The 26,816-nt window shown below is 43.5% G+C and overlaps 1 protein-coding gene across 1 annotated transcript in view; it reads right to left on the bottom strand.

The window, feature by feature from the left end:
- LOC311129642 (target of Nesh-SH3-like) overlaps positions 1-26,047 on the bottom strand; it is a gene marked incomplete at both ends in the record, with an annotated part of 49,131 nt that extends 23,084 nt beyond the window's left edge. The window contains 10 exons of the mRNA XM_084161999.1: positions 1,373-1,738; positions 5,205-5,282; positions 5,477-5,542; positions 6,548-6,590; positions 10,536-10,585; positions 10,795-10,976; positions 11,817-11,949; positions 12,082-12,150; positions 12,796-12,975; positions 25,954-26,047. Coding sequence (XP_084018125.1) covers positions 1,373-1,738; positions 5,205-5,282; positions 5,477-5,542; positions 6,548-6,590; positions 10,536-10,585; positions 10,795-10,976; positions 11,817-11,949; positions 12,082-12,150; positions 12,796-12,975; positions 25,954-26,047 — 1,261 coding nt within the window. The remainder of the gene's footprint in view (positions 1-1,372; positions 1,739-5,204; positions 5,283-5,476; positions 5,543-6,547; positions 6,591-10,535; positions 10,586-10,794; positions 10,977-11,816; positions 11,950-12,081; positions 12,151-12,795; positions 12,976-25,953) is intronic.
- Positions 26,048-26,816: the final 769 nt, after the last annotated feature.

The raw sequence follows: 26,816 nt of genomic DNA, 5'->3' as shown, positions 1-26,816 counted from the left end.
TGCTGATGGAAGGAGGTTTTCACTCAAAATCTCACGATACCTGGCCCCATTCATTCTTTTCTTTACACGGATCAGTCGTCCTGGTCCCTTTGCAGAAAAACAGCCCCAAGGCATGATGTTTCCACCCCCATGCTTCACAGTAGGTATGGTGTTCTTTGGATGCAACTCAGCATTCTTTGTCCTCCAAACACGACGAGTTGAGTTTTTACCAAAAAGTTCTATTTTGGTTTCGTCTGACCATATGACATTCTCGCAATCCTCTTCTGGATCATCCAAATGCACTCTAGCAAACTTCAGACGGGCCTGGACATGTACTGGCTTAAGCAGGGGGACACGTCTGGCACTGCAGGATTTGAGTCCCTGGCGGCCTAGTGTGTTACTGATGGTAGGCTTTGTTACTTTGGTCCCAGCTCTCTGCAGGTCATTCACTAGGTCCCCCCGTGTGGTTCTGGGATTTTTGCTCACCGTTCTTGTGATCATTTTGACCCCACAGGGTGAGATCTTGCGTGGAGCCCCAGATCGAGGGAGATTATCAGTGGTCTTGTATGTCTTCCATTTCCTAATAATTGCTCCCACAATTGATTTCTTCAAACCAAGCTGCTTACCTATTGCAGATTCAGTCTTCCCAGCCTGGTGCAGGTCTACAATTTTGTTTCTGGTGTCCTTTGACAGCTCTTTGGTCTTGGCCATAGTGGAGTTTGGAGTGTGACTGTTTGAGGTTGTGGACAGGTGTATTTTATACTGATAACAAGTTCAAACAGGTGCCATTAATACAGGTAACGAGTGGAGGACAGAGGAGCCTCTTAAAGAAGAAGTTACAGGTCTGTGAGAGCCAGAAATCTTGCTTGTTTGTACGTGACCAAATACTTATTTTCCACCACAATTTGCAAATAAATTCATAAAAAATCCTACAATTTGATTTTCTGGAGAAAATAAATCTCATTTTGTCTATCATAGTTGACGTGTACCTATGATGAAAATTACAGGCCTCTCTCATCTTTTTAAGTGGGAGAACTTGCACAATTGGTGGCTGACTAAATACTTTTTTTCCCCACTGTATGAGGTCATCCAATGAATGATTGATTGTGAACAGACATGACCAATGAGAGCTTTGGGTTTCATGAGGTTGGATGACAACAGAGATGGTGATAGGACTAAATGTTGTCATCGTTACCCTGGATGTTACTATTGGCCCTCTCAGTGACGATGGCGGGTCTTGGCAGAGGTTGTCCCACCTGATATTGGCTGGGAGCTGTGTGAGAGATAACTTACTTTTTTATCAGAGGATAAGAAGCTGCGACTCAATGATCCATTATACATGTTTCTATGGCTCTGTTACAGCCTAACTGAGGGGCGAGAGCAGGATCTTTACCCGTGGGGGTCTGTAGGTTCTGGTTGACCTTAGCAGGCTGTTGGGGCTGTGCCTGAGGCTTGGGCCTGGGCCTTGCCTGTTGGGGCCTTGCCTGTTGGGGTCTGGCCTGGGCCGGTCCCCTGTGTCTCTGTCCGTTACGATTGGGGTTAAGCATAGGGTCAGCTGGGGAAGCCAGGGGAAGATTGGGGGAGGGCAGGAGCTGGGGGGAGGCATGGGGGAGGGTGGGGGAGTGATGGAGCTGGGGGGAGGGTAAGGGGAGGTGGGGGGAGGGTAAGGGGAGGTGGGGGGAGGGCAGGGAGACGGCGGGTGAGGCACGGGTGACACCCACAGAAGGAGAGGAGGCAGATATGATCTGATCTGCTCGTCCTGGGGTGGGTGAGAGAGGATAGTGGTACATGAGGCCATAGAAATATAATCTAATAGAACAGACAGTACACCATGGACAGGTCTTTGACACTGGAAAACGAAGAGGAGAAATTGGCATAGAAATAGAATGGCTTAGAGAGAGAAACCATAGAATCCTTTAACAGATGAAATAGAAGAACCATAGAGAACAGATAGAAAGGCTCTCCGATAACCAGGCTGATATGTGTTTACGACTTGGACTGGGGAAACTTATCCAATCAGCACATAACAGATATCATCTCTACCTGGCACGAGGTTGATACAGAGGGTTGGATTTCAAAGGAGCTGAGCCCATATGGAGCAGTTTTCAGTGTAACGACTGTGTTACTACACACATACGCTGCTACCAGGCTACCAAACCTAGGACACCTGTGACATACGGCCGTCCAAAATACATTTGGCTGTGTGCCTCTGGAGGACTGTGAACCATGAGGTTTTAACAGAGGGAGTATTGATCACCTAGCGAGGGATTTTAATGACCATCTTTGATCGATTGTTTAATCCGATCAGGTACTTTACCTCGACTCACAAAGGGAGAGAAGAGAGGGAACAGAGAGAGAGAGAGAGCGAGAGAGAGAGAGGAAGGGGAACGTTGTAGATGAGTAGATAACATGGCATTCCAGTGTTTCAGTGTCACTTCTCATGTTAATGGGCATGTAATGGTGATGCTAGTACAGTTACGGTCAGGGAGAGGGCCTTTTGGGGGGGGGGGGGGGGGGGGGTGCTTGTGGTGTAGTTGTGTTATAAACAGACAGGTAGGGCTTTAAACTTAACGTTTTGCTAACACTTGTTCCAGATGGACAACATGAACGATAGACGAATAGGAATACAATGAAGGATAGGATAGGAAGGGAAGAGATGGGGGTGGAATAGAAAGGAGGTACAGAGTATAGAAGATGAGAAATTAGGACATTTTATGGTAGATCTGAGGCTCTGTTCCTGTTGGGGAGAAAGTGGGGTCATTTTGTAGCATGCTACTTTATCATGCAGACTGGACTGAACACCTTCTAGACTGCAACTTGCTGAAAGCAAAGCACCGTGGGTTAAAATACTGATTCTAAATGAACAGTTGTGTTGGGGAATGTGAGCAGAATGTTTTAAATGTCTTGAAATCAACAGATTAATGAATGTGGACTGGTATCATGGTATAAGATGCTGATTGATACACAGTATGGACAAATGGATGGACAGACCGTAAAGAAGTGAGACAAAGATACACTCTTAGAAAAAAAAGGTGCTATCTAGAACCTAAAAGGGTTTATCAGCTGTCCCCATAAGAGAACCCTTTGAAGAACCCTTTTTGGTTCAAGGTAGAACCCTTTTGGGTTACATGTAGAACCCTTTCCAGAGAAGGTTCTTCCTGGAACCAAAAAGGGTTATCCTATGGGAACAGTCGAAGAACCCTTTTGGAACCCTTTTTTCTAAGAGTGTAGAGGAAGACAGAGAAAGACGATTGACTTGTTTGTGGGACGAAACTGATGAGAAACGCATTGCGGGAACAAGCAGCGCTTATGCAATGTGCTCAAAAGGTCATGGGATGTTCTCAGTAGGACCATACAACTACGTGGCTAAGCCATGCTGCCATAGCAACCTACCTCCGCCTCCTTGGGAATTGTCTGAGGCAGTATTGGAACTGACAGTCATCTTCTCCTGAGATCCGGGGCTCTCTACAGTGAGGGAAAAAAGTATTTGATCCCCTGCTGATTTTGTACGTTTGCCCACTGACAAAGACATGATTAGTCTATAATTTTAATGGTAGGTTTATTTGAACAGTGAGAGACAGAATAACAACAACAAAATCCAGAAAAATGCATGTCAAAAATGTTATAAATTGATTTGCATTTGAATGAGGAAAATAAGTATTTGACCCCTCTGCAAAACATGACTTAGTACTTGGTGGCAAAACCCTTGTTGGCAATCACAGAGGTCAGACGTTTCTTGTAGTTGGCCACCAGGATTGCACACATCTCAGGAGGGATTTTGTCCCACTCCTCTTTGCATATCTTCTCCAAGTCATTAAGGTTTCGAGGCTGATGTTTGGCAACTTGAACCTTCAGCTCCCTCCACAGATTTTCTATGGGATTAAGGTCTGGAGACTGGCTAGGCCACTCCAGGACCTTAATGTGCTTCTTCTTGAGCCACTCCTTTGTTGCCTTGGCCGTGTGTGGGTCATTGTCATGCTGGAATACCCATTCACGACCCATTTTCAATGCCCTGGCTAAGGGAAGGAGGTTCTCACCCAAGATTTGACGGTACATGGCCCCGTCCATCGTCCCTTTGATGCGGTGAAGTTGTCCTGTCCCCATAGCAGAAAAACACCCCCAAAGTTTCCACCTCCATGTTTGACGGTGGGGATGGTGTTCTTGGGGTCATAGGCAGCATTCCTCCTCCTCCAAACACAGCGAGTTGAGTTGATGGCAAAGAGCTCGATTTTGGTCTCATCTGACCACAACACTTTCACCCAGTTCTCCTCTGAATCATTCAGATGTTCATTGGCAAACTTCAGACGGGCCTGTGTATGTGCTTTCTTGAGCAGGGGGACCTTGCGGGCGTTGCAGGATCTCAGTCCTTCACGGCGTAGTGTGTTACCAATTGTTTTCTTGGTGACTATGGTCCCAGCTGCCTTGAGATCATTGACAAGATCCTCCCGTGTAGTTCTGGGCTGATTCCTCACCGTTCTCATGATCATTGCAACTCCACGAGGTGAGATCTCGCATGGAGCCCCAGGCTGAGGGAGATTGACAGTTCTTTTGTGTTTCTTCCATTTGCGAATAATCGCACCAACTGTTGTCACCTTCTCACCAAGCTGCTTGGCGATGGTCTTATAGCCCATTCCAGCCTTGTGTAGGTCTACAATCTTGTCCCTGACATCCTTGGAGAGCTCTTTGGTCTTGACTATGGTGGAGAGTTTGGAATCTGATTGATTGATTGCTTCTGTGGACAGGTGTCTTTTATACAGGTAACAAGCTGAGATTTGGAGCACTCCCTTTAAGAGTGTGCTCCTAATATCAGCTCGTTTCCAGTGTAAAAGACACCTGGGAGCCAGAAATCTTTCTGATTGAGAGGGGGTCAAATACTTATTTCCCTCATTAAAATGCAAATCAATTTATAACATTTTTGACATGCGTTTTTCTGGATTTTTGTTGTTGTTATTCTGTCTCTCACTGTTCAAATAAACTTACCATTAAAATGATAGACTGATCATGTCTTTGTCAGTGGGCAAACGTACAAAATCTGCAGGGGATCAAATACTTTTTTCCCTCACTGTACTTACTGTACTCAGTGCATGCCAATCTTACTCATGCAGCCAATCATAAGAAAGATCCCTCTGAAACCCCGCCCACCCAGCTTTTCAATGGCTGCAGCCAAGCTGACTGACAGTTAAGCCTTCCTGTCTCATTAGAGATTAAAGTGTCTGTCTGTTTACCGGTTGGCTCGTGCTGCACCTGAGGCATTGTGGGTCGGGGAGTGGGCATGAAGTGCTGTTTATTGGCCGAGGTTGGCGCTGAGGAACATAGCAAACCTTAAGAACCACACACAATCTGTTGAGAGAGATTTTATGTCCTGCTACAGGATGTAAACTGTGAAATGGTGTCAATGTTTTTCTGAGGAAAAGTGTAAGATTTAAAAGACTGCAAGGTCAAGAGGGAATAAGATCAAGAAGGAGAGATCATAGGACATAGTTGCATGGCTCATTACCGAAGGTGGTCCTTGGAACTACAGGGGTCCTGAAGAGGGTTCTGCCCTGGCTCCTGTTATGGACAGCTGAACAGAAGGAAGGGACACACATAAAAACAGCTATCATCACTTTCCCATCCTGGAGTTTCCCAATGAAAATGGCATGCACAGTGTAGCTCTGTTCAGTTCATTGCAGTGCAGTGCAGTATGTCTGTATGGGCTCAGTGCATTACAGTTCAGCGCAGATTGTACAGTATGGCATGAGTTAAGTACACTATGCCTGTCACAAAGATGATTCAAAAAACATTGACAGCCCTAGCAAGCATGTATCTTGCTGATCACATCATCATCAAAGGCAAGATGTACTGCATGTACAGTAGACAGGTACACAGGAATACCATCTTCTCTGGTCACCTGGAATAAACACTGTGGGATTCAGAAGGAAGAATAAGAGATTACTGTATAACCTGGAATTGAATGATGATGAGGTCGTGTCTGCAGAGTCGTAAATCAGACGTCCTGTTAAAAATTATTCCAGTGCTGGTTCCTCAGAACAGGGTTCAGTGAGGAGGGGTGAAACAGACGTTTCGGAGGGAGAGTGATAAATCATCATGTCCTGTAAAGTCTTTGCAGCTGTATTAAACCAGGGTTCAGTGGGTATGACCAAAGCAGGAGTGTGTGTTCGTGTGTGTGTGTGTGTGTGTGCATGTTTGTGTGTCAAATCAAAATGTTTTTGTTACATGCGCCGAATACAACAGGTGTAGACTTTATCTTTATCGTGAAATGCTTACTTATGAGCCTTTCCCCAATAATGCAAAACAATTATAATAACAAAAAAGCTACATAAAAGAAGGAAAACATAACACAAAAAGGAGTACCAGTACAGAGTCCATGTGCAGGTGTACGAGGTAGTCCAGGTAATTGAGGTAATATGTACATGTAGGTAGGGGTAAAAGTGACTAGGCAATCAGGATAAATAATAAAATGTGTCTGTGTGTGTGTGTGTGTGTGTGTGTGTGTGTATGTGTGTGTGTGTGTGTGTGAAATCAAAATCAAATCAATGTGTGTGTCTGTCTGTGTCTATTGACTTACCGTGACGAGGAGGGAAGAAGGCCTGTGGCATGTTGGCCGTTTTCTGTTAGGAGAGAGAAAGAGAGTGAGAGAGAGATGGGGGGAGAGAGAGAGAGATGGGTGGAGGGAGGTGGTGGAGAAAGAGAGATCAGCCATGATACTGTATGATCATTGAACATTACCGCACTTTCGAGTCGTCACTGAACAGGCTGTCATTGTAAATAAGTTCTTAATTAGTTCTTAATTGACTTGCCTGGACAAATAAAGGTTAAATAAAATACAATTTAAAAAATGACACAACAATGAGAATATGAAGAGCTATCTACTTCACTAATTTAGTGAGTGAAATAATCAATTGTCTCTCTCCCTATATCTTTACTCTCACTCTCTATCTCCCTCTTTCTCTCTCTCTCTCTCTCTCTCTTTCTCGCCATCTCTCTCTCCCTCTCTCCTTCTCTCTCTCTCTCTCTCTCTCTCTCTCTCTCTCTCTCTCTCTCTCTCTCTCTCTCTCTCTCTCTCTCTCTCTCTCTCTCTCTCTCTCTCTCTCTCTCTCACACATAACCCTATGCCCTCTTCTCCGTGTCTGATCTGTAAGCTCTCCGGCGGGAAGATCGTTATTCCAACTTTCCCTCAGGAAGTGCCAGTGTTGCGGCTGATGCTGGCCAGCTGTGCAGCTTTACGAGAGTGGGGCCGGGGGCACGTGAGACGACAGAGACACACAGTCCAGTCACTAAGCATGGCCAGAAACTCAAGGCCAATGCTTCTCTCCATCTTTCCCTCCACTCTCTTTTCTCCTTTCCTTTCTGCTCCACCTCTTTCCAAAATCCAATGTTTACTTTGCCCTCTTTTTCCTCCAGTTCTCCTTTCACTCTTCTCCTCTCCTCCTCAGTAATGCAGATATTAGCTGGCTATGTTCCTCTTTACTGGTCTTGGCCAACTATGATTAGCTGCTTGTTTAGCTATTTTCCACTAAGGAGCAGGAATGGAAAGAAAGTGCTCCAAGCAGCTCTTATATTGCACTCTGTAGACTTACTAAAGACTTACTACAGCACACTACATACTAGAGCACACTACATACTAGAGCACACTACATACTAGAGCACACTACATACTAGAGCACACTACATACTAGAGCACACTACATACTAGAGCACACTACTTACTAGAGCACACTACATACTAGTAGAGCATACTATATACTAGAGCACACTACAGTGGCTTGCGAAAGTACTCACCCCCCTTGGCATTTTTCTTATTTTGTTGCCTTACAACCTGGAATTAAAATGTTGTATCATTTGTATCAACCTGGAATTAAACCTGGAATTAAAATGTATCATTTGATTTACACAACATGCCTACCACTTTGAAGATGCAATTTTTTTTTATTGTGAAACAAACAAGAAATAACACCAAAAAATGGAAAACTTTAGCGTGCATAACACCCCCCCCAGGGGTTTCCCAGTCCCTGCCACAGCATGATGCTGCCACCACCATGCTTCACTGTGGGGATGGTGTTCTCGGGGTGATGAGAGGTGTTGGGTTTGCGCCAGACATAGCATTTTTCTTGATGGCCAAAAAGCTCAGTTTTAGTCTCATCTGACGAGAGTACCTTCTTCCATATGTTTGAGGAGTCTCCCAAATGCCTTTTGGCGAACAAACGTGTCTGCTTATTTTTTTCTTTAAGCAATGGCTTTTTTCTGGCCACTCTTCCGTAAAACCCAGCTCTGTGGAGTGTACGGCTTAAAGTGGTCCTATGGACAGATACTCCAATCTCCGTTGTGGAGCTTTGCAGCTCCTTCAGGGTTATCTTTGGTCTCTTTGTTGCCTCTCTGATTAATGCCCTCCTTGTGTCACGATCGTCGGAGGAAGTGGACCAATGCGCAGCGTGATAAGTGAACATCCTTTATTTTGGATTCACCACACGAACAAAACAACAAACGATACGAAACGTGAAGTCCTTGGTTACAATACAAACTATACGGAACAAGATCCCACAACACACTGTGGTTCCCAATCAGAGACAACAAGCAACAGCTGATACACGTTGCCTCTGATTGAGAACCACACTGGCCAACATAGAAACAAATGAACTAGAATATAACCCTAGCACACAAAACACATAGAAACAACACACCCTGGCTCAACATAACAGAGTCCCAGAGCCAGGGCGTGACACCTTGCCTGGTCCGTGAGTTTTGATGGGAGGCCCTCTCTTGGCATGTTTGTTGTGGTGCCATATTCTTTCCATTTTTGAATAATGGATTTAATGGTGCTCCGTGGGATGTTCAAAATTTCAGATATTTTTTTATAACCCAACCCTGATCTGTACTTCTCCACAACTTTGTCCCTGACCTGTTTGGAGAGCTCCTTGGTCTTCATGGTGCCGCTTGCTTGGTGGTGCCCCTTGCTTAGTGGTGTTGCAGACTCTGGGGCCTTTCAGAACATGTGACAGATCATGTGACACTTAGATTGCACACAGGTGAACTTTATTTAACTAATTATAGTGAGGGAAAAAATAATTTGATCCCCTGCTGATTTTGTACATTTGCCCACTGACAAAGAAATGATCAGTCTATAATTTTAATGGTAGGTTTATTTGAACAGTGAGAGACAGAATAACAACAAAAAAATCCAGAAAAACGCATGTCAAAAATGTTATAAATTGATTTGCATTTTAATGAGGGAAATAAGTATTTGACCCCCTCTCAATCAGAAAGATTTCTGGCTCCCAGGTGTCTTTTATACAGGTAACGAGCTGAGATTAGGAGCACACTCTTAAAGGGAGTGCTCCTAATCTCAGCTTGTTACCTGTATAAAAGACACCTGTCCACAGAAGCAGTCAATCAATCAGATTCCAAACTCTCCACCATGGCCAAGACCAAAGACCTCTCCAAGGATGTCAGGGACAAGATTGTAGACCTACACAAGGCTGGAATGGGCTACAAGACCATCGCCAAGCAGCTTGGTGAGAAGGTGACAACAGTTGGTGCGATTATTCGCAAATGGAAGAAACACAAAAGACCTGTCAATCTTGGGTGAGAACCTCCTTCCCTCAGCCAGGGCATTGAAAATGGGTCGTGGATGGGTATTCCAGCATGACAATGACCCAAAACACACAGCCAAGGCAACAAAGGAGTGGCTCAAGAAGAAGCACATTAAGGTCCTGGATTGGCCTAGCCAGTCTCCAGACCTTAATCCCATAGAAAATCTGTGGAGGGAGCTGAAGGTTCGAGTTGCCAAACGTCAGCCTCGAAACCTTAATGACTTGGAGAAGATCTGCAAAGAGCAGTGGAACAAAATCCCTCCTGAGATGTGTGCAAACCTGGTGGCCAACTACAAGAAACGTCTGACCTCTGTGATTGCCAACAAGGGTTTTGCCACCAAGTACTAAGTCATGTTTTGCAGAGGGGTCAAATACTTATTTCCCTCATTAAAATGCAAATCAATTCATAACATTTTTGACATACGTTTTTCTGGATTTTTTTGTTGTTATTCTGTCTCTCACTGTTCAAATAAACCTACCATTAAAATTATAGACTGATCATGTCTTTGTCAGTGGGTGTTAACTCCTTTAGTCATTATTCTTAAAATACAAATTAATCTAACAGTGGGCAAACGTACAAAATCAGCAGGGGATCAAATACTTTTTTCCCTCACTGTATGTGACTTCTGAAGGTAATTGGTTGCACCATATCTTATTTAGGGGCTTCATAGCAAAGGGGGTGAATACATATGCACGCACCACTTTTCCGTTATTTATTGTTTAAAAAAAAAAAATTAAGTTATTTTTTTCATTTCACTTCACCAATTTGGACTATTTTGTGTATGTCCATTACATGAAATCCAAATAAAAATCAATTTAAATTATAGGTTGTAATGTAACAAAATAGGAAAAACGCCAAGGGGGATGAATACTTTTGCAAGGCACTGTACATACTAGAGCACACATACTAGAGCACACTACATAATCACTAGATCACAGTAAAAGAGTAATGAGTGCAGTACTTACCACAGGCTTCAGAGGGGTCCTTGTTTTGTAGGGTTTCTGCATGGCCTTCTCTGCAAAACACAACCACAACACAAAACTAATGAACAACTGGAACTAATAGAATATATATTACTAGTATTGGACCATAAGGAATATACAGTATATATAAAATGTGATCTGTTAGATACTGACAGAGTCAATGCTGCATCAATTTTGGCCATTTAAAGGGGGAATGATTTGAGCGATGGAAGGAAAGAGGGGAAGGGTTTAGGTGACGTACCGCTCATGTTGGTGTTGTGGATCACTGGCTTGCTCCACACTCCGCTGCGTTCCTTATTGTTGGGGCGGACACCAAACTCATAGGCCATGTTAGGCTGTAGGTTGTCAATGACCGTGTCGCTGGCAGGGCACGTCTGGTAGGTCCACTTCCTGTTCCTCTCACGGTAGCGCACCGTGTAGTTCCTGGGTCAACACAGATAGAACACAACATTGTTCATTATCACACATTTTCATCAGTAGTATTATAACATTGTGTATGCTGTAGTGACTGTGTTAACTAACATGGATATTAAAGCATTATGATGGCACCGTTTTCTAGGACTGATTTGTAAGTTAAAACAATGGCTTGTTATGAAACTGTGACAGTCTGTCCACCATTTTGTGTCAGTGAATGCCATGAAAGCAAAGCTGTAAGTTCTAGTATCCTGGTTGAGAAGTGTTGTGCAGCCCAGGGGCACAGGGCAGTGACAGCCGTAACTGACATTAGAGAGTTTAAAAAGCCAGTAGGGCCTGGGAGAAGAGCAGGGTGAGGTCAAGCTTTCCAATGGCTTTTCCAAAGCTCTCTCCACTGGGAGAGAACTTTGGAAGTTTAGAGAAGTAGAGAAGAGTGTGTCAATGAGTTGATGTGTAGGATGAGGATCACTCCACCACTACTGAACGCCTGTGCCCTTGCCCACTGCCTTCCACCTCCACTCAGTAACCAGAAAGACTGGCAGACGATGTGTTGCAGTTCTACCATATGTTTAAAGGTGTCTGTTGTAGATGATATGAGGGTGAGTTTGAGTGAAAAACAGCTTTGTTATTCTTCAAGCTGTGAAAATAATCTTCTTACTGTGGTGTGACTCACTGTGTGCTTTTTGGCACATCTGTGCACCCTTATTGCCCTGTATGTCTGTGGACAGACAGCAGCATGACGAACAAGCACTGGAACCTCTGTAGGCAGGTTGGGACGTGGGCTGTGTACTTGTACTGGCTCACTCTGCTGAGCGTGCACGTGTGTAGTGCGTTTGTGTGCTAACTCACCCGTCCTCCAGGCAATCGTTCATGATGTTCCCCTCGTAGGGCGTCTTGAGGAAGGTCCCCCAGGACAGCAGCACCGAGGTGGGGGTCACAGATCCAATCACCAGGTGCAGGGGCTTCTCCAGGTTCACCTTGCCTGTGGAGTCACAGGGGTCAGTTCGAAGGTCAACCTCGTCAGATTCAAAGGAATGGGCATAAATAAGAAAAGAGTCAATGTAATTTATCACATTATTACTGGTAACACTTGGAGTTGGTGCATGTGCAGTACCTGTGCACTGTTTCTTCACATCATTGACTGGGATGGGCTGGACAGCGATCAGGTACTTGGGCTCGGCATCTGGAATAGAGAGTCAGGGTTTAGCCTTGATAACAGAAGATAGGTTGTTAATTAATGTCTCTGAATGTTATTGTGTTTCAGGAGGCCCTCAATGGGATTGAGTTTGGACGTTCTCATATGTGACCTGACCGAACATTCCAGAAAGGGCAGGCTGTCTTTGACATCACACTGAGAGTGAGGTGTGTGTGTGCATCTACATGTGTGTAGCTCAGGAGGTTGGTGGCACCTTAATTGGGGAGAACGGGCTCGTGGTAATGGCTGGAGCGAAATAGGTAGAATGGTATCAAATACATGGTTCCCATGTGTTTGATGCCATTCCATTTGCTCTGTTCCAGCCATTATTATGAGCCGCCATCTCCTCAGCAGCCTCCACTGGTGTGTTGGTGTGTGTGCGTGTTGAAGGAGTCAAAGTGAGTCTGCACAGATGTGTTCTCTGTCGGTGATGCATATAATCAAACCATGACTAAAATGTGTGCGAGAGCACTCTATAGTTTCTAGTCTGTAAAGCCTCAAAGGCTCAAATCTTTGTATTCCTTTGGAAAACCTGCATGGCATCATTCACAGTTTGATTATGGTGTCAATGCCCTGGGGAATGATCATGCAATCATACATAACACACAAAACACACACACACAAACGCCTCACCGATCTCAGTCTCGTAGGGCAGTCCATCCTCTGGGAGTTGGATGAACTGTTTAGAGAACATGCTGCTTCCGTAGCCCAGGATGTAGCCCTCCAGCTTGGTGTCAGTGTTGGGACGGACAAACTTCATCACGATGGTGTCCCCTGTAGCATTGATCCTCACCTTCATGTTCTGACGTCTCACTGGGGGAGAGGAGAGCATTCAGTAAGGTCAGCATGGTGGGCACACAGACACACATTGGGCACGATGTATGCCTTTCCTCTTACTCTACATACACAGACAGAGGCTGCTTTGAATTGGACCAATCATAGTTATAAGACTGGCTTTGTGAACATATCCAATGGAAACAAGAAGCTAATTAACAAACAGAGGGCTTGTGTTTATGATACCGCCAAAACACAATGTGTTCAATGATACATCTCAGTAATCAACTGCACACACACACACACACACACGAACATACAAACACAGACAATCTGCTGCCAAATATGTTGACATTTCCTGCCAAAATCAACAGAGTTTGAGCCCCCAAGACCACATGTGGAACCCAAGGAGCTCAGAGAAAGAGGTTACACAGGGGCAGAAACCATAGAGAGACAAAGACCCAAACTGGACAACAGAAAGAGGTGCAGTGCAGGGGCAGAAGACTGGTTTCACTGGTGTTTACTGGTAGTGTAAACAGGAGTGTTAACTGGGTGAGAGACCTTTGGCCAGGACTGTGTTTGGTATGAGAGTTTAGGGAAGGATGCAAAGTGTCTGCCTCGTTAACGCGTGAAGATAAACACAAAAAAAGATAGAAGTAAAGTAAAGGTATATGAGACAGTGGCACATATACAGTAAGTGGTCTGAGAGCATAATGATCAAACAGTTTACTTCACTGTATAGTATGTGCATTCAGCGAACTGCAGTGAGATATCTAAAGGCAAACTAAAGAGTCAAATGTAAATTGTTGAATGTGCTTTTGAAGAAAAACGTGCACGTACTGTCAGCAGCCACCAGAGACAAAGAGTTTGGGGAGAAATGAGGGGAAACCATGCTTTGATGAATAGCCTCAGCCTTTGCCAACTGTGTGTTTCCTATCAAGACTGCATTTGTTTTGTTTCTCCCTCTATATTTCTGATCTAACAATGAGGGGTTGGCTCTAGCTCTGGCTCCAATGAGAGGGGTTTCCAGTGTATGAAACATTAGGAAACTTCTGGCTGCGTTTCTCCAACTCCAAAACAAGCAAACATTGACTCAGTCACCTAACAGCCTGGTCCAAACCCCAACAGTTTGGCCGTTCTACAACAGGGACTTATCTGTATTTCCAGTCTAAAATGACTGGATGTTTATAAATAGACAGAATCATAACCCCAATCATCAATCTACATCAAAGGGAAACTGTTCACAACCAAGCCACCAGAATCGATAAGACGAGATTGGAATATTAGCCAACCATAACACAGATAGCTAAGGGAAGAAGAGGATTTTGTTATCGTCTTGGATATGAGGCAGAGAGGATTAAGAATGACAGATGAAATCTCCAACATAACAGAATGTTCAAACTGACCAAAGCTTTGTCACGGTTACAACTGACCTAGAGCTTGAGGACCAAATTAATATTCATAACCACAATGGAGGTCAAATGTCAACTGGCAAGAGGAACCAGGAGCTCAGAATGCAGTGTGGTCATCACCTCCGGCATTGCACACACACACACACACACACACACACACACACACACACACCTAGGGCTATACTGAGGGCAGAGGCCAGCAGACCTCTAGTTAGCCTGTTATTTGTAAAGAATAAATACTTCAGCAAAAGGACATGTAGCAATTGACTCTATGACCTTGTACTGATGAACCACAAAGAAAGGGGATACCTTTGACAACCAAGGGACAGAATTACTAAGCGTTTGCACCTATGGTAACAACATATTACTAAACAATTGTGCTACCATAGTGATTACATCATTACTAAACAAGTATGAGAGCAACTCAATGTAAAATGTTTACATAAAACAATTGAGATAGCTAATTGGCTCTTCTTCAGAGAAGATGTTATGCACATGTTGTGAAAAGGACACAGTGTGTGCAGTATGCTTCATGTTCTCTAGGACACACTCTGTTCCAGGTCTCAGGAGCAATGCTCATTGTTTTATTATGTAATAGATAAATAAATCATAAGGCCTTTCATAAATGTCATCTGAATGTTATTAGAAGGTGATAACCAATGCACATTTCATAAATAGCTGCAGGGTTTGTCTGAGTGGTTACTAAGAGGGAGGATCAGTGAGATGTTTTGTTTTTATTGAGGAGAGCTCTGCCTATCACCATGTCATAAGGTTTGCTACAGCAGCTTTCTCTGCTATAACACTTCATGAAAATATCAGAAAAAAGCACCTAGCTGTAACTTAAAGGGGCAGTCAGCAGTTGAATTACAGTTTTTTCCAACTGCTTACACACGTTTTCAAAACGATGTCTCCTTTTTTCAAAAAAAAAGGAGACATATGCAAAATGCCACACATCTCCTTCAAAATGTAACACTGCATTCAAAATGCCATAAACACATGTCAGAATGAAGCATTTGCATCAAATGGCAAACACTTATTTCATAATAGTAAATTTTTGGATATACCATGTAAACACTGTTGTTCTAAATATAAAGCTCTTTGGTCTTTCATAGGCTTATATCTACATTTCAATACAATGTTCTACAGTGAAAGTAATCTGCTGAGAGGGGTAACAAGTACACTGTAAACACCAATGCAATGTAGAAACAGAAAATATTTATTAGGCCAAACATTACTGTTGTATACAGTAGCATACAACAAAACCATAAACATATGTAAACCAAAAGTATAATACAGTTTTTTCCAACTGCTTACACACAAAATCTTTTCATGTCACACGATTTTTGAAACCTCTCACTCAAAGTGCAAAACTACACACCAAATCTCCAAAACCATAAGCTATTTCTCAGCCTTTGACTCAGTTGTCAATTGCATAAAACACTTTTTTCAAAACACTACACACAATTCTCTACCTAAAACACAAAAATCTAACAGGAAGTGACTTGCTTTCCTTTTCCAAACACAATCAATCAAAATGCTACACTTATTCACCAGGACACACACACACACTAATTGCTTAACTGATCACTAACCAATCACTGCTTTACTGTAGTATAGGACTGTTTTGATCAATGGATGCCAACAATGGACAGAGAGCAAGAGGAGTAGGAGGGAGAGGCAGGGGACAACAACGAGGACAAATTCAAAGACGAATAGTTGGAAGAGGAGGAGGAGGAGTAGGAGGAAGAGGAAGAGGAAGAGGAAGATGAAGATGAAGAAGAGGACGAGGACGAGGGCAAAGAAGAGAAGGAAGGAGAGTCATCTCTGATGAGATTAGGGCAACACTTGTTGATCATGTGATCAACCACGGTTTGACCATGAGAGAGGCTGGACTGAGAGTCCTGCCCAACTTGAGTCGATTTACAGTGGCGTCCATAATTCGAACCTTCAGAAATGAGAACAGGTATGCAACTATCTAATGACTATTTTAGCATTACAGTAATGTACTGTAAAATACGTATGACTGCATAGTGATGCATAAACATTTGTAACTCTAAGCCATCCATTTACTGCACTGCATTGAATTAATGAGGTTGGTTATCATGCTGTACTACATTTTTGTGTACATTGTTTACAGTTCCTATGCTGAACACATACTGTGTTTGAATTTTGTACAGAGTGGAAAGGCAAAGACATCATGGAGGACGAGGACGCTTGTTTACAGATGTACAAGAGACTGCAATTATAAATATGGTTTTGGCCAACAATGCAATTAGGATTTGAGAGATAAGAGAACATATCTTGAATAATGACACCATATTTAACAACATCAATGCTGTAAGCCTGTCGACCATACAACGCATCCTCCAATGGCACCAAGTGACGATGAAACAACTTTACAAGGTGCCATTTGAGAGAAACTCTGACAGAGTCAAGAATCTGCGACATGACTTTGTAGAGGTATGTATGCAACACTACTTCCAGTACTTCAGACATACCATATTTACTCATCTGTATATCCTTTTGTCTGTTACAGAGAGTATTGGAGATGGATGCCCATGTAAATGTATTTATGTGGATGAGGTTGGCTTCAACCTCACCAAAACCAGGCGCCGCGGAAGAAATGTAATAGGACAGAGGGCAATTACCAATGTCCCTGGACAGCGTGGGGGTAATATAACTATGTGTGCTGCCATCACTCAAAACGGGGTCCTCCATCACAATGCCACACTGGGTCCGTACAACACCGGCCATATGCTCACTTTTCTGGATGCAATTTACACAATGCTTGTCCCTGATCCAGATCAAGAGCCTGCTAGATTTGTGGTTATATGGGACAATGTTAGTTTTCACCGGGCTGTTCTGGTCCAAAACTGGTTTGCCACCCATCCACAATTTGTAGTTTTGTACCTACCCCCATATTCACCTTTTCTAAATCCCATAGAGCAATTACAGTTTTTTCCAACTGCTTACACACGTTTTCAAAACTATGTCTCCTTTTTTCAAAACTCTACACACAATTCCCAAAACTGCACACACAAAATGCAAAATGCCTCACATCTCCTTCAAAATGTAACACTGCATTCAAAATGCCGTAAACACATGTCAGAATGAAGCATTTGCATCAAATGGCAAACACTTCTTTCATAATAGTACATTTTTGGATATACCATGTAAACACTGTTGTTCTAAATCTAAAGCTCTTTGGTCTTTCATAGGCTTATTTCTACATTTCAATACAATGTTCTACAGTGAAAGTAATCTGCTGAGAGGGGTAACAAGTACACTGTAAACACCAATGCAATGTAGAAACAGAAAATATTTATTAGGCCAAACATTACTGTTGTATACAGTAGCACACAACAAAACCATAAACATATGTAAACCAAAAGTATATTCTTTAGAATACAGTAAAGAACACTATTGTGTGTGTGGGGTCCCGGGGGGCAGTCCAGGAATTGGTAGGGGGGTGGGCAGTCACCAGTGCTAAGCTACGCTTCATCTCTTCTCCGGGCTGGGTCTGGCCACAATACTTTGTCCACATCACAAGATACGTTTTCTCTTGCCAAACATCGAGGGAAGTATCTCCTAGCATGGCGTATCCAACCTTGGACAGAGGCAACCTCTATGTCCCCACATGCGTCCTCCATTGCCTGGAGAAGCGGCATGCGGGCATAGGGTTGGCAATCATACACTTTCCAGCGCCAGGCTGAGAAGAATTCCTCTATGGGATTTAGAAAAGGTGAATATGAGGGTAGGTACAAAACTACAAATTGTGGATGGGTGGCAAACCAGTTTTGGACCAGAACAGCCCGGTGAAAACTAACATTGTCCCATATAACCACAAATCCAGCAGGCTCCTGATCTGGATCAGGGACAAGCATTGTGTAAATTGCATCCAGAAAAGTGAGCCTATGGCCGGTCTTGTACGGACCCAGTGTGGCATTGTGATGGAGGACCCCGTTTTGAGTGATGGCAGCACACATAGTTATATTACCCCCACGCTGTCCAGGGACATTGGTAATTGCCCTCTGTCCTTTTACATTTCTTCAGCGGCGCCTGGTTTTGGTGAGGTTGAAGCCAACCTCATCCACATAAATAAATCTCCTTCCTTCTCTTCTTTGCCCTCGTCCTCTTCTTCCTCTTCCTCTTCCTCTTCATTTTCCTCTTCCTCCTCCTCCTCCTCTTCCAACACTTCGTCTTTGAATTTGTCCTCGTTGTTGTCCCCTGCCTCTCCCTCCTACTCCTCTTGCTCTCTGTCCATTGTTGGCATCCATTGTTCAAAACAGGTAATCTGACCTTTGACCTATTTATAGGCCTATACTACAGTAAAGCAGTGATTGGTTAGTGATCAGTTAAGCAATTAGTGTTTGCACATGTGAAGAGTGTGTGTGTGACCTGGTGAATAAGTGTAGCATTTTGAATGGTTGTGTTTGGAAAAGGAAAGCAAGTCACTTCCTGTTAGATTTTTGTGTTTTAGGTAGAGAATTGTGTGTAGTGTTTTGAAAAAAGTGTTTTATGCAATTGACAACTGAGTCAAAGGCTGAGAAATAGCTTATGGTTTTGGAGATTTGGTGTGTAGTTTTGCACTTTGAGTGAGAGGTTTCAAAAATCGTGTGACATGAAAAGATTTTGTGTGTAAGCAGTCGGAAAAAACTGTATTCTCAGCCTGGCGCTGGAAAGTGTATGATCGCCAACCCTATGCCCGCATGCCGCTTCTCCAGGCAATGGAGGACGCATGTGGGGACATAGAGGAAAGCCTCTGTCCAAGGTTGGAAACGCCATGCTAGGAGATATAGTACTTCCCTCGATGTTTGGCAAGAGAAAACGTATCTTGTGATGTGGACGAAGTATTGTGGCCAGATCCAGCCCGGAGAAGAGATGAAGCGTAGCTTAGCACTGGTGACTGCCCCCCCCCCTACCATTTCCTGGACTGCCCCCCCGGGACCCCCCACACACAATTGTGTTCTTTACTGTATTCTAAAGAATATACTTTTGGTTTACATATGTTTATGGTTTTGTTGTATGCTGCTGTATACAACAGTAATGTTTGGCCTAATAAATATTTTCTGTTTCTACATTGCATTGGTGTTTACAGTGTACTTGTTACCCCTCTCAGCAGATTACTTTCACTGTAGAACATTGTATTGAAATGTAGATATAAGCCTATGAAAGACCAAAGAGCTTTAGATTTAGAACAACAGTGTTTACATGGTATATCCAAAAATTTATTATTATGAAAGTAGTGTTTGCCATTTGATGCAAATGCTTCATTCTGACATGTGTTTATGGCATTTTGAATGCAGTGTTACATTTTGAAGGAGATGTGAGGCATTTTGCATTTTGTGTGTGCATTTTTGGGAATTGTGTGTAGAGTTTTGAAAAAAGGCGACATAGTTTTGAAAACGTGTGTAAGCAGTTGGAAAAAACTGTATTTAGAATACAGTAAAGAACACAATTGTGTGTGTGGGGTCCCGGGGGGTGCAGTCCAGGAATTGGTAGGGGGGGGGGGGGGGGGGGCAGTCACCAGTGCTAAGCTACGCTTCATCTCTTCTCCGGGCTGGGTCTGGTCACAATACTTCGTCCACATCACAAGATACATTTTCTCTTGCCAAACATCAAGGGAAGTATCTCCTAGCATGGCGTATCCAACCTTGGACAGAGGCAACCTTTATTCCCCCACATGCGTCCTCCATTGCCTGGAGAAGCGGCATGCGGGCATAGGGTTGGCGATCATACACTTTCCAGCGCCAGGCTGAGAAGAATTCCTCTATGGGATTTAGAAAAGGTGAATATGGGGGTAGGTACAAAACTACAAATTGTGGATGGGTGGCAAACCAGTTTTGGACCAGAACAGCCCGGTGAAAACTAACATTGTCCCATATAACCACAAATCTAGCAGGCTCCTGATCTGGATCAGGGACAAGCATTGTGTCAATTGCATCCAGAAAAGTGAGCATATGGCCGGTGTTGTACAGTGTGGAGGTGATGGAGGACCCCGTTTTGAGTGATGGCAGCACACGTAGTTATATTACCCCCACGCTGTCCAGGGACATTGGTAATTGGCCTCTGTCCTATTACATTTCTTCCGCGGCGCCTGGTTTTGGTGAGGTTGAAGCCAACCTCATCCACATAAATAAATTCATGGCGAATTACATGGGCATCCATCTCCAATACTCTCTGTAAGAGACAAAATGATATACAGATTAGTAAATATGGTATGTCTGAAGTACTGGAAGTAGTGTTGCATACATACCTCTACAAAGTCATGTCGCAGATTCTTGACTCTGTCAGAGTTTCTCTCAAATGGCACCTTGTAAAGTTGTTTCATCGTCACTTGGTGCTGTTGGAGGATGCGTTGTATGGTCGACAGGCTTACAGCATTGATGTTGTTAAATATGGTGTCATTATTCAAGATATGCTCTCTTATCTCTCGAATCCTAATTGCATTGTTGGCCAAAACCATATTTATAATTGCAGTCTCTTGTACATCTGTAAACAAGCTTCCTCGTCCTCCATGATGTCTTTGCCTTTCCACTCTGTACAGAATTCAAACACAGTATGTGTTCAGTATGGGAACTGTAAACAATGTACAAAAAAAATGTAGTACAGCATGATAACCAACCTCATTCATTCAATGCAGTGCAGTAAATGGATGGCTTCTTCCTCTTCCTCTTCCTCTTCCTCCTCTTCCAACTCTTCGTCTTTGAATTTGTCCTTGTTGTTGTCCTCTGCCTCTCCCTCCTACTCCTCTTGCTCTCTGTCCATTGTTGGCATCCATTGTTCAAAACAGGTAATCTGACCTTTGACCTATTTATAGGCCTATACTACAGTAAAGCAGTGATTGGTTAGTGATCAGTTAAGCAATTAGTGTTTGCACATGAGAGGAGTGTGTGTGTGACCTGGTGAATAAGTGTAGCATTTTGATTGGTTGTTTTTGGAAAAGGAAACCAAGTTAGATTTTTGTGTTTTAGGTAGAGAATTGTGTGTAGGGTTTTGAAAAAAGTGTTTTATGCAATTGACAACTGAGTCAAAGGCTGAGAAATAGCTTATGGTTTTGGAGATTTGGTGTGTAGTTTTGCACTTTGAGTGAGAGGTTTCAAAAATCGTGTGAGATGAAAAGATATTGTGTGTAAGCAGTTGGAAAAAACTGTAATAACAAAACGTTTCCCCGCCAATGTTTCGGTAAAAAGCTAAGGGATGGGGCTGGAGAAATGTAAGCATTCAAATTCATTGACAGAGCTATGGATGCAAGGACTGACCATCCATGATATCAAATGTATAGTTTAAGTATGTTTTGAGGCTATACAGTGTTTGTTTACATTTATTTTGTTTACAAACGTTGGAGTATAACAAGTTCTGATGGGGTGTGACTGTGTAACTAAAGCTCATGAGGCATTTATAAGTTAGATTCTTAAAGAATCAATGGGTATCTATCATTAATTTAAGGTCAAAGTGGAAAATGGATGTAGCAACTGCAGATTGGCCCTTTAAACTTAAACAATCCTAAACTGAAATCCTGCCTTGCTCAAGACACGCAAGCTAAAACTCATACATGTGAATCACCACAAAAAAATGGACCAAAGGATCAGCCAAACTATGTAAACACAGCCAACACACTTAACAAATACAATAAACACTTCCGAATTACTTCCACTCTGATCCCATTATTCCTCTAGGGCTGGATTGGAGAACCTCCCTTGGACAGGACACACTGAGTGGAAAAATTGACTGGAGGCGACTGGGCTTCACGACGGCCATCTTTGCTCATCACTGGTGATGGATGGTCCTCTGGGAGAAGGAGTAGGTCATTAGGCCTGTCCGTGGGTGAGCTCAGTGCTCTCGCAGCTATGCAAATGCACATTGTTTGTGTGTGTGTGTGTGTGTGTGTGTGTGTGTGTGTGTGTGTGTGTGTGTGTGTGTGTGTGTGTGTGTGTGTGTGTGTGTGTGTGTGTGTGTGTGTGTGTGTGTGTGTGTGTGCACGCGTGTCTGCATGTGTGTGTGTGTAGCTTTGGAATCAGCATTGTCACATTGTTGATTTAGATCTTGCTCTCTTGCACACCCAAACTAGGTCCTCTTAGCAGCTTGTTTTCTGCACTCCGTCTTTCAATTTCTCCTCTCTCGTGTCCTTCTATCATTCCTCTATTCCCTCCTCTGTTTGAAAGGACATTGACTAATATTATCCCACTGTATGCACATACAGTACATAAAACACACATTTTTATGTACACAGGTTTTGTGTGCGTGGGGCTTTGTGGCTCTAGTTTAGTTTAAGCAGCTCCGCGGGTGTTTGGATATTGGGTTTCCATCCTGGGAATGAGAAGATGGAAAGGTGCAAGGGGACTTGGCTTCCCACGCCCAGCAAAGACATGTTTTACGACTCTTGGTAACAGATTCGGCTTCATTTAAGTCAATGAAGTGTAAAAAATCTCTCTTGTCCATGCCAACTAGAATAGCAAAAGAAACAGGGTTTGGAATGGTTCTGCCTTCAAACAAAAAGAGCAAACTTTGAGAAAAACTGAAACAGCTTGAAGGTGGTAAGAAATGACAAGTAAACCTCACCTATCACAGAATTCCAATGCAGGACGGGGGAGAGGGGTGTTTGATACGCTATAGGGGGCTCTACACCACTACAACACACCCTCGGCCATGGGCCAGCTCAGCCATGCTCCGGGTTCTCAGGGGGAGATTTACCTCACAGCCCAGCTGGAGAGAGCCGTGCCTGGGCTAAGGCTCCCACGCTATTCCCTGCACTGGTCCCCCTGATCTCATACTATATCTCCCACACATGGCTCAACTACAGCTGTTTTCTTTTCTTTATAGGCAAAACTCAATTTCTCCCTTTTACCAACTCTCCCTCCCTTCATCTCTCCGGCCCTCCATTGCTCTCTAATCATCCCTCCATCTCTCAGGCTGTTAGAGCACATACACCTAACATGCACAAAGAAATATAAAGCACATCAACAAACTGATCCGGAGTCTGTATTTGAGGTCACTTCAGCCAGAGATAACTTGACATAACATATTCCAACTAGGGACAGGGAACACATGCCAAAATGAAGAGCCACACCCACCTCTGACAGACCTCCAAAGCAAACTCACGTTACACTCGTTCATCCAATCTCAATGTTATTGTCTGTAGGCCAACTTCAGCTAAAAACACACTGTGGAACTGTCTGTAAGCCAATGTCACAGTTTTTCCACAGTGCTTGCCCTTACCAACTCCACTCTGGAGTCCCATTCACTTCAAATCAGCTTTATTAGCATCAAAGTTTTCGAAGTGCCCAACTTTAATTCACAGAAAACAGTGTGGCGGCACTGTGGAGACATGGGAACGGGAGCCAGAATTAAACTAAAACACACTGTGTGTATATTTATAGTGTGTGTGTGTGTGTGTGTGTGTGTGTGTGTGTGTGTGTGTGTGTGTGTGTGTGTGTGTGTGTGTGTGTGTGTGTGTGTGTGTGTGTGTGTGCACGTGCACGTGCACGTGCGCATGCGCATGTATGTGTGTGGCGCGTGTGTATGCGCCACAGCGGGTGTGGGTCAATGAGACAGCATGGCAGACACTTGTGAAAAATCCAGAGTTTTCCGTGACTGTCGTGAAAATCAAAGTGAACCCTCAAAACAGGGCTGATTCCCATATTAAACAGATTCCATTTTATGGCCTCATTTACAACATGTTTAAAAAGAACTAACTGCTGAGGAGAGAGAGAGAGAGAGAGAGAGAGAGAGAGAGAGAGAGAGAGAGAGAGACAGACAGACAGACAGACAGACAGACAGACAGACAGACAGACAGACAGACAGACAGACAGACAGACAGACAGACAGACAGACAGACAGACAGACAGACAGACAGACAGACAGACAGACAGACAGACAGACAGACAGACAGACAGACAGACAGACAGACAGACAGACAGAAAAACAGAAAGACAGAAAGACAGACAAACAAAAGTGAGAGGAGGGAGAGACAGATATAGAAAGAGACCACAAAGAATTCGAAAACAAATCCAATTTTGCTCAACTCCCATATCTATTGGGTAAAATACCATAGTGTGCCATCACAGCAGCAATATTTGTGACCTGTTGCCACAAGAAAAGGGCAACCAGTGAAGAACAAACACCATTGTAAATACAACCCATATTTATGTTTATTTATTTTCCCTTTTGTACTTTAACTATTTGCACATCTTTACAACACTGTGTAGCCATAATATGACATTTGAAATGTCTCTATTCCTTTGGAACTTTTGTGAGTGTAATGTTTACTGTTCATTTTGTATTTTTTATTTCACTTTTGTTTATTATCTATTTCACTTGAATTTAAAGTAATTAAACTGCAATAAAAGCACATGGCACACTTCTGGACAAGCACATGGCACATTCTAACAAGGGCCAAACTACCAACAACCCTGCAGACTGAACACTATTAGTAGCAGCAGAGAGGAAGAGGCAAAGAGAGAGGTTCCACTCTCACCAAAATCTGTCCAAAATAAGCCCAATGTATTTCTATGGGCTTAATATGCAGACCTAAGCTTATCGGCTGCCTTTCTGCCTTTAGGACAACGACTACCATTGTTAGGGCGGAGACATGAGCATCTCCTCATTATATACAGATCTCTGGCAGCAGTTAACCTCTCTCACCTTCGTCTGCCAACCTTGTTTCATATAAATGGGACAAATTTACGTGGCTCATAAAAACAGCACAAGCCCAATTTTGGACATGGACTGTTGTGAATAGCAACAGAATTAGAACACCTTTCTCCAGGTCAACTAAAGACAGTCCATCAATGTTCAACATGATGTACAGTAGACCTACAGTAGGTGCGGAGTGTAGTGTATCTTACTGTGTACCACAATAGGGCAAACTTTATGATGAACTGGGGTGCATGCTTCTAGGCACACATTCACAGAATCACTGGCCTTCCAGGCAATGTGTGGCAATGTGTGGCAATGACCACCTGTGGTTGTCATGGCAACATCTGCAGGACATACCATCCAACATATAATAACAATTGCGTACCATTCATCATACTGCACAGTATGCAGAGTCCTATACCATGAAAATAAAATCGGCACGTTGGTTTGGATCATGTAATGGCCCAAATGCTGTCTATTGTTAATTAACTGTTTCTGATTATGATAAAATACCAGCCACCAATACTGTATAGTTTGGTCCAACAATTCTTCATGAATCTGAGCAGTCAGCATCATAAAATGTATTGCAATCATATAATGTGCATGGGTGTCTACATTTAATTCAACTGCATGTTCACATGCATTTCATTACGTTCACATTTTATTTATATAATCTGAGGCTAACTTTCTTTGCAAAACTCAATAGCCTATGATTTGCATGACAGAATTCCCATAACAACATATTAATGTTATTTGATGTACAGTCGATTCCTGATAAGTGCATATTGGATAACTGCAAGCTCTGCATTGGAGTTCATCAGTTCAAATTCAAGTTCAGTCTTTTTCATTGTTTTGTATCTGCATGCTCCAGTTTATGCAAGCCAAGCAATTCCATTAGCATTGCATTTCTTAGGAGTTGACTGTAAGTGTTCTACATGGCAATGATCAAGATGCAGATGTCACCTACCTCTGCTTCTCAGAGCCGTGGACGAGCCGGCCAGCGCCATCCCAACGATGAAGATGAGGAAGAGGAAGAGGAGGAAGGTGTGTGAGCGCTGCATGGCGGTAGCTGATCTGCAGAGGTCTCAGGTACAAAGGACTGGCTGGTGGCTATCACTAGATACAGTTGACTGAAGACTTGTGTAGATTTCTGCTCAGGTGTTCCACTAAATGATCTCAGTTCAGGACTAAGAGGAGGACTAAAGTGAGCCACTGGACAACAGTACTGGAGAACTTCACAGAGTAAATATCAACCAGCACTGGACTAGTTCACAGACTGAGCCTTGTACATGACTAGAACAGTAGAACTAGAACAGTAGAACTAGGATAGTAAAGTAAGTATCCTAGTTCTGTGTGAGTTATGCTGACACTGGTGGCTGCACTACTTCACTGAGCTGGTGGGTCTCAGGACTAGTGCAGCACACTGGACAGGCTCTGGCGGAGGCTGAGGCTGAAGGGCTTGGTGCTCTGGGGCTCTGTGCTGTGCTCTGGGATGCAGGGAGACCAGCCTGCAGCATCTATAGCCACAGAGGGAGGGGACACAGGGACACACCCCCTTTCTCTTTTTCTCGCTCCCTGTCTCTCCCACATAGAATTGCGCTCTTTTACTTGCCGTCCCACCCACTCTCGCTCTCTCTTCTCTGTCTCTGGCCGTTTCTTTTTCACTCTTTCGTTCTCTTTAGTTTTTTCTCTCTCTCTCTCTCTCTCTCTCTCTCTCTCTCTCTCTCTCTCTCTCTCTCTCTCTCTCATTCCCCCTTTCATTCTTTCTTTCTCTTTTTCCATTCGTTTTTTTCTACAATGGCAGTCTTTTCCATCCCTAAGGCCCTTCCT

This window comes from Coregonus lavaretus, assembly GCF_964263955.1.
Source record: "Coregonus lavaretus genome assembly, chromosome: 5".
NCBI lineage: Eukaryota > Metazoa > Chordata > Actinopteri > Salmoniformes > Salmonidae > Coregonus > Coregonus lavaretus.
The sequence above is the reverse complement of the archived record's forward strand: the minus strand, read 5'-3'. Positions and strand labels throughout refer to the sequence as shown.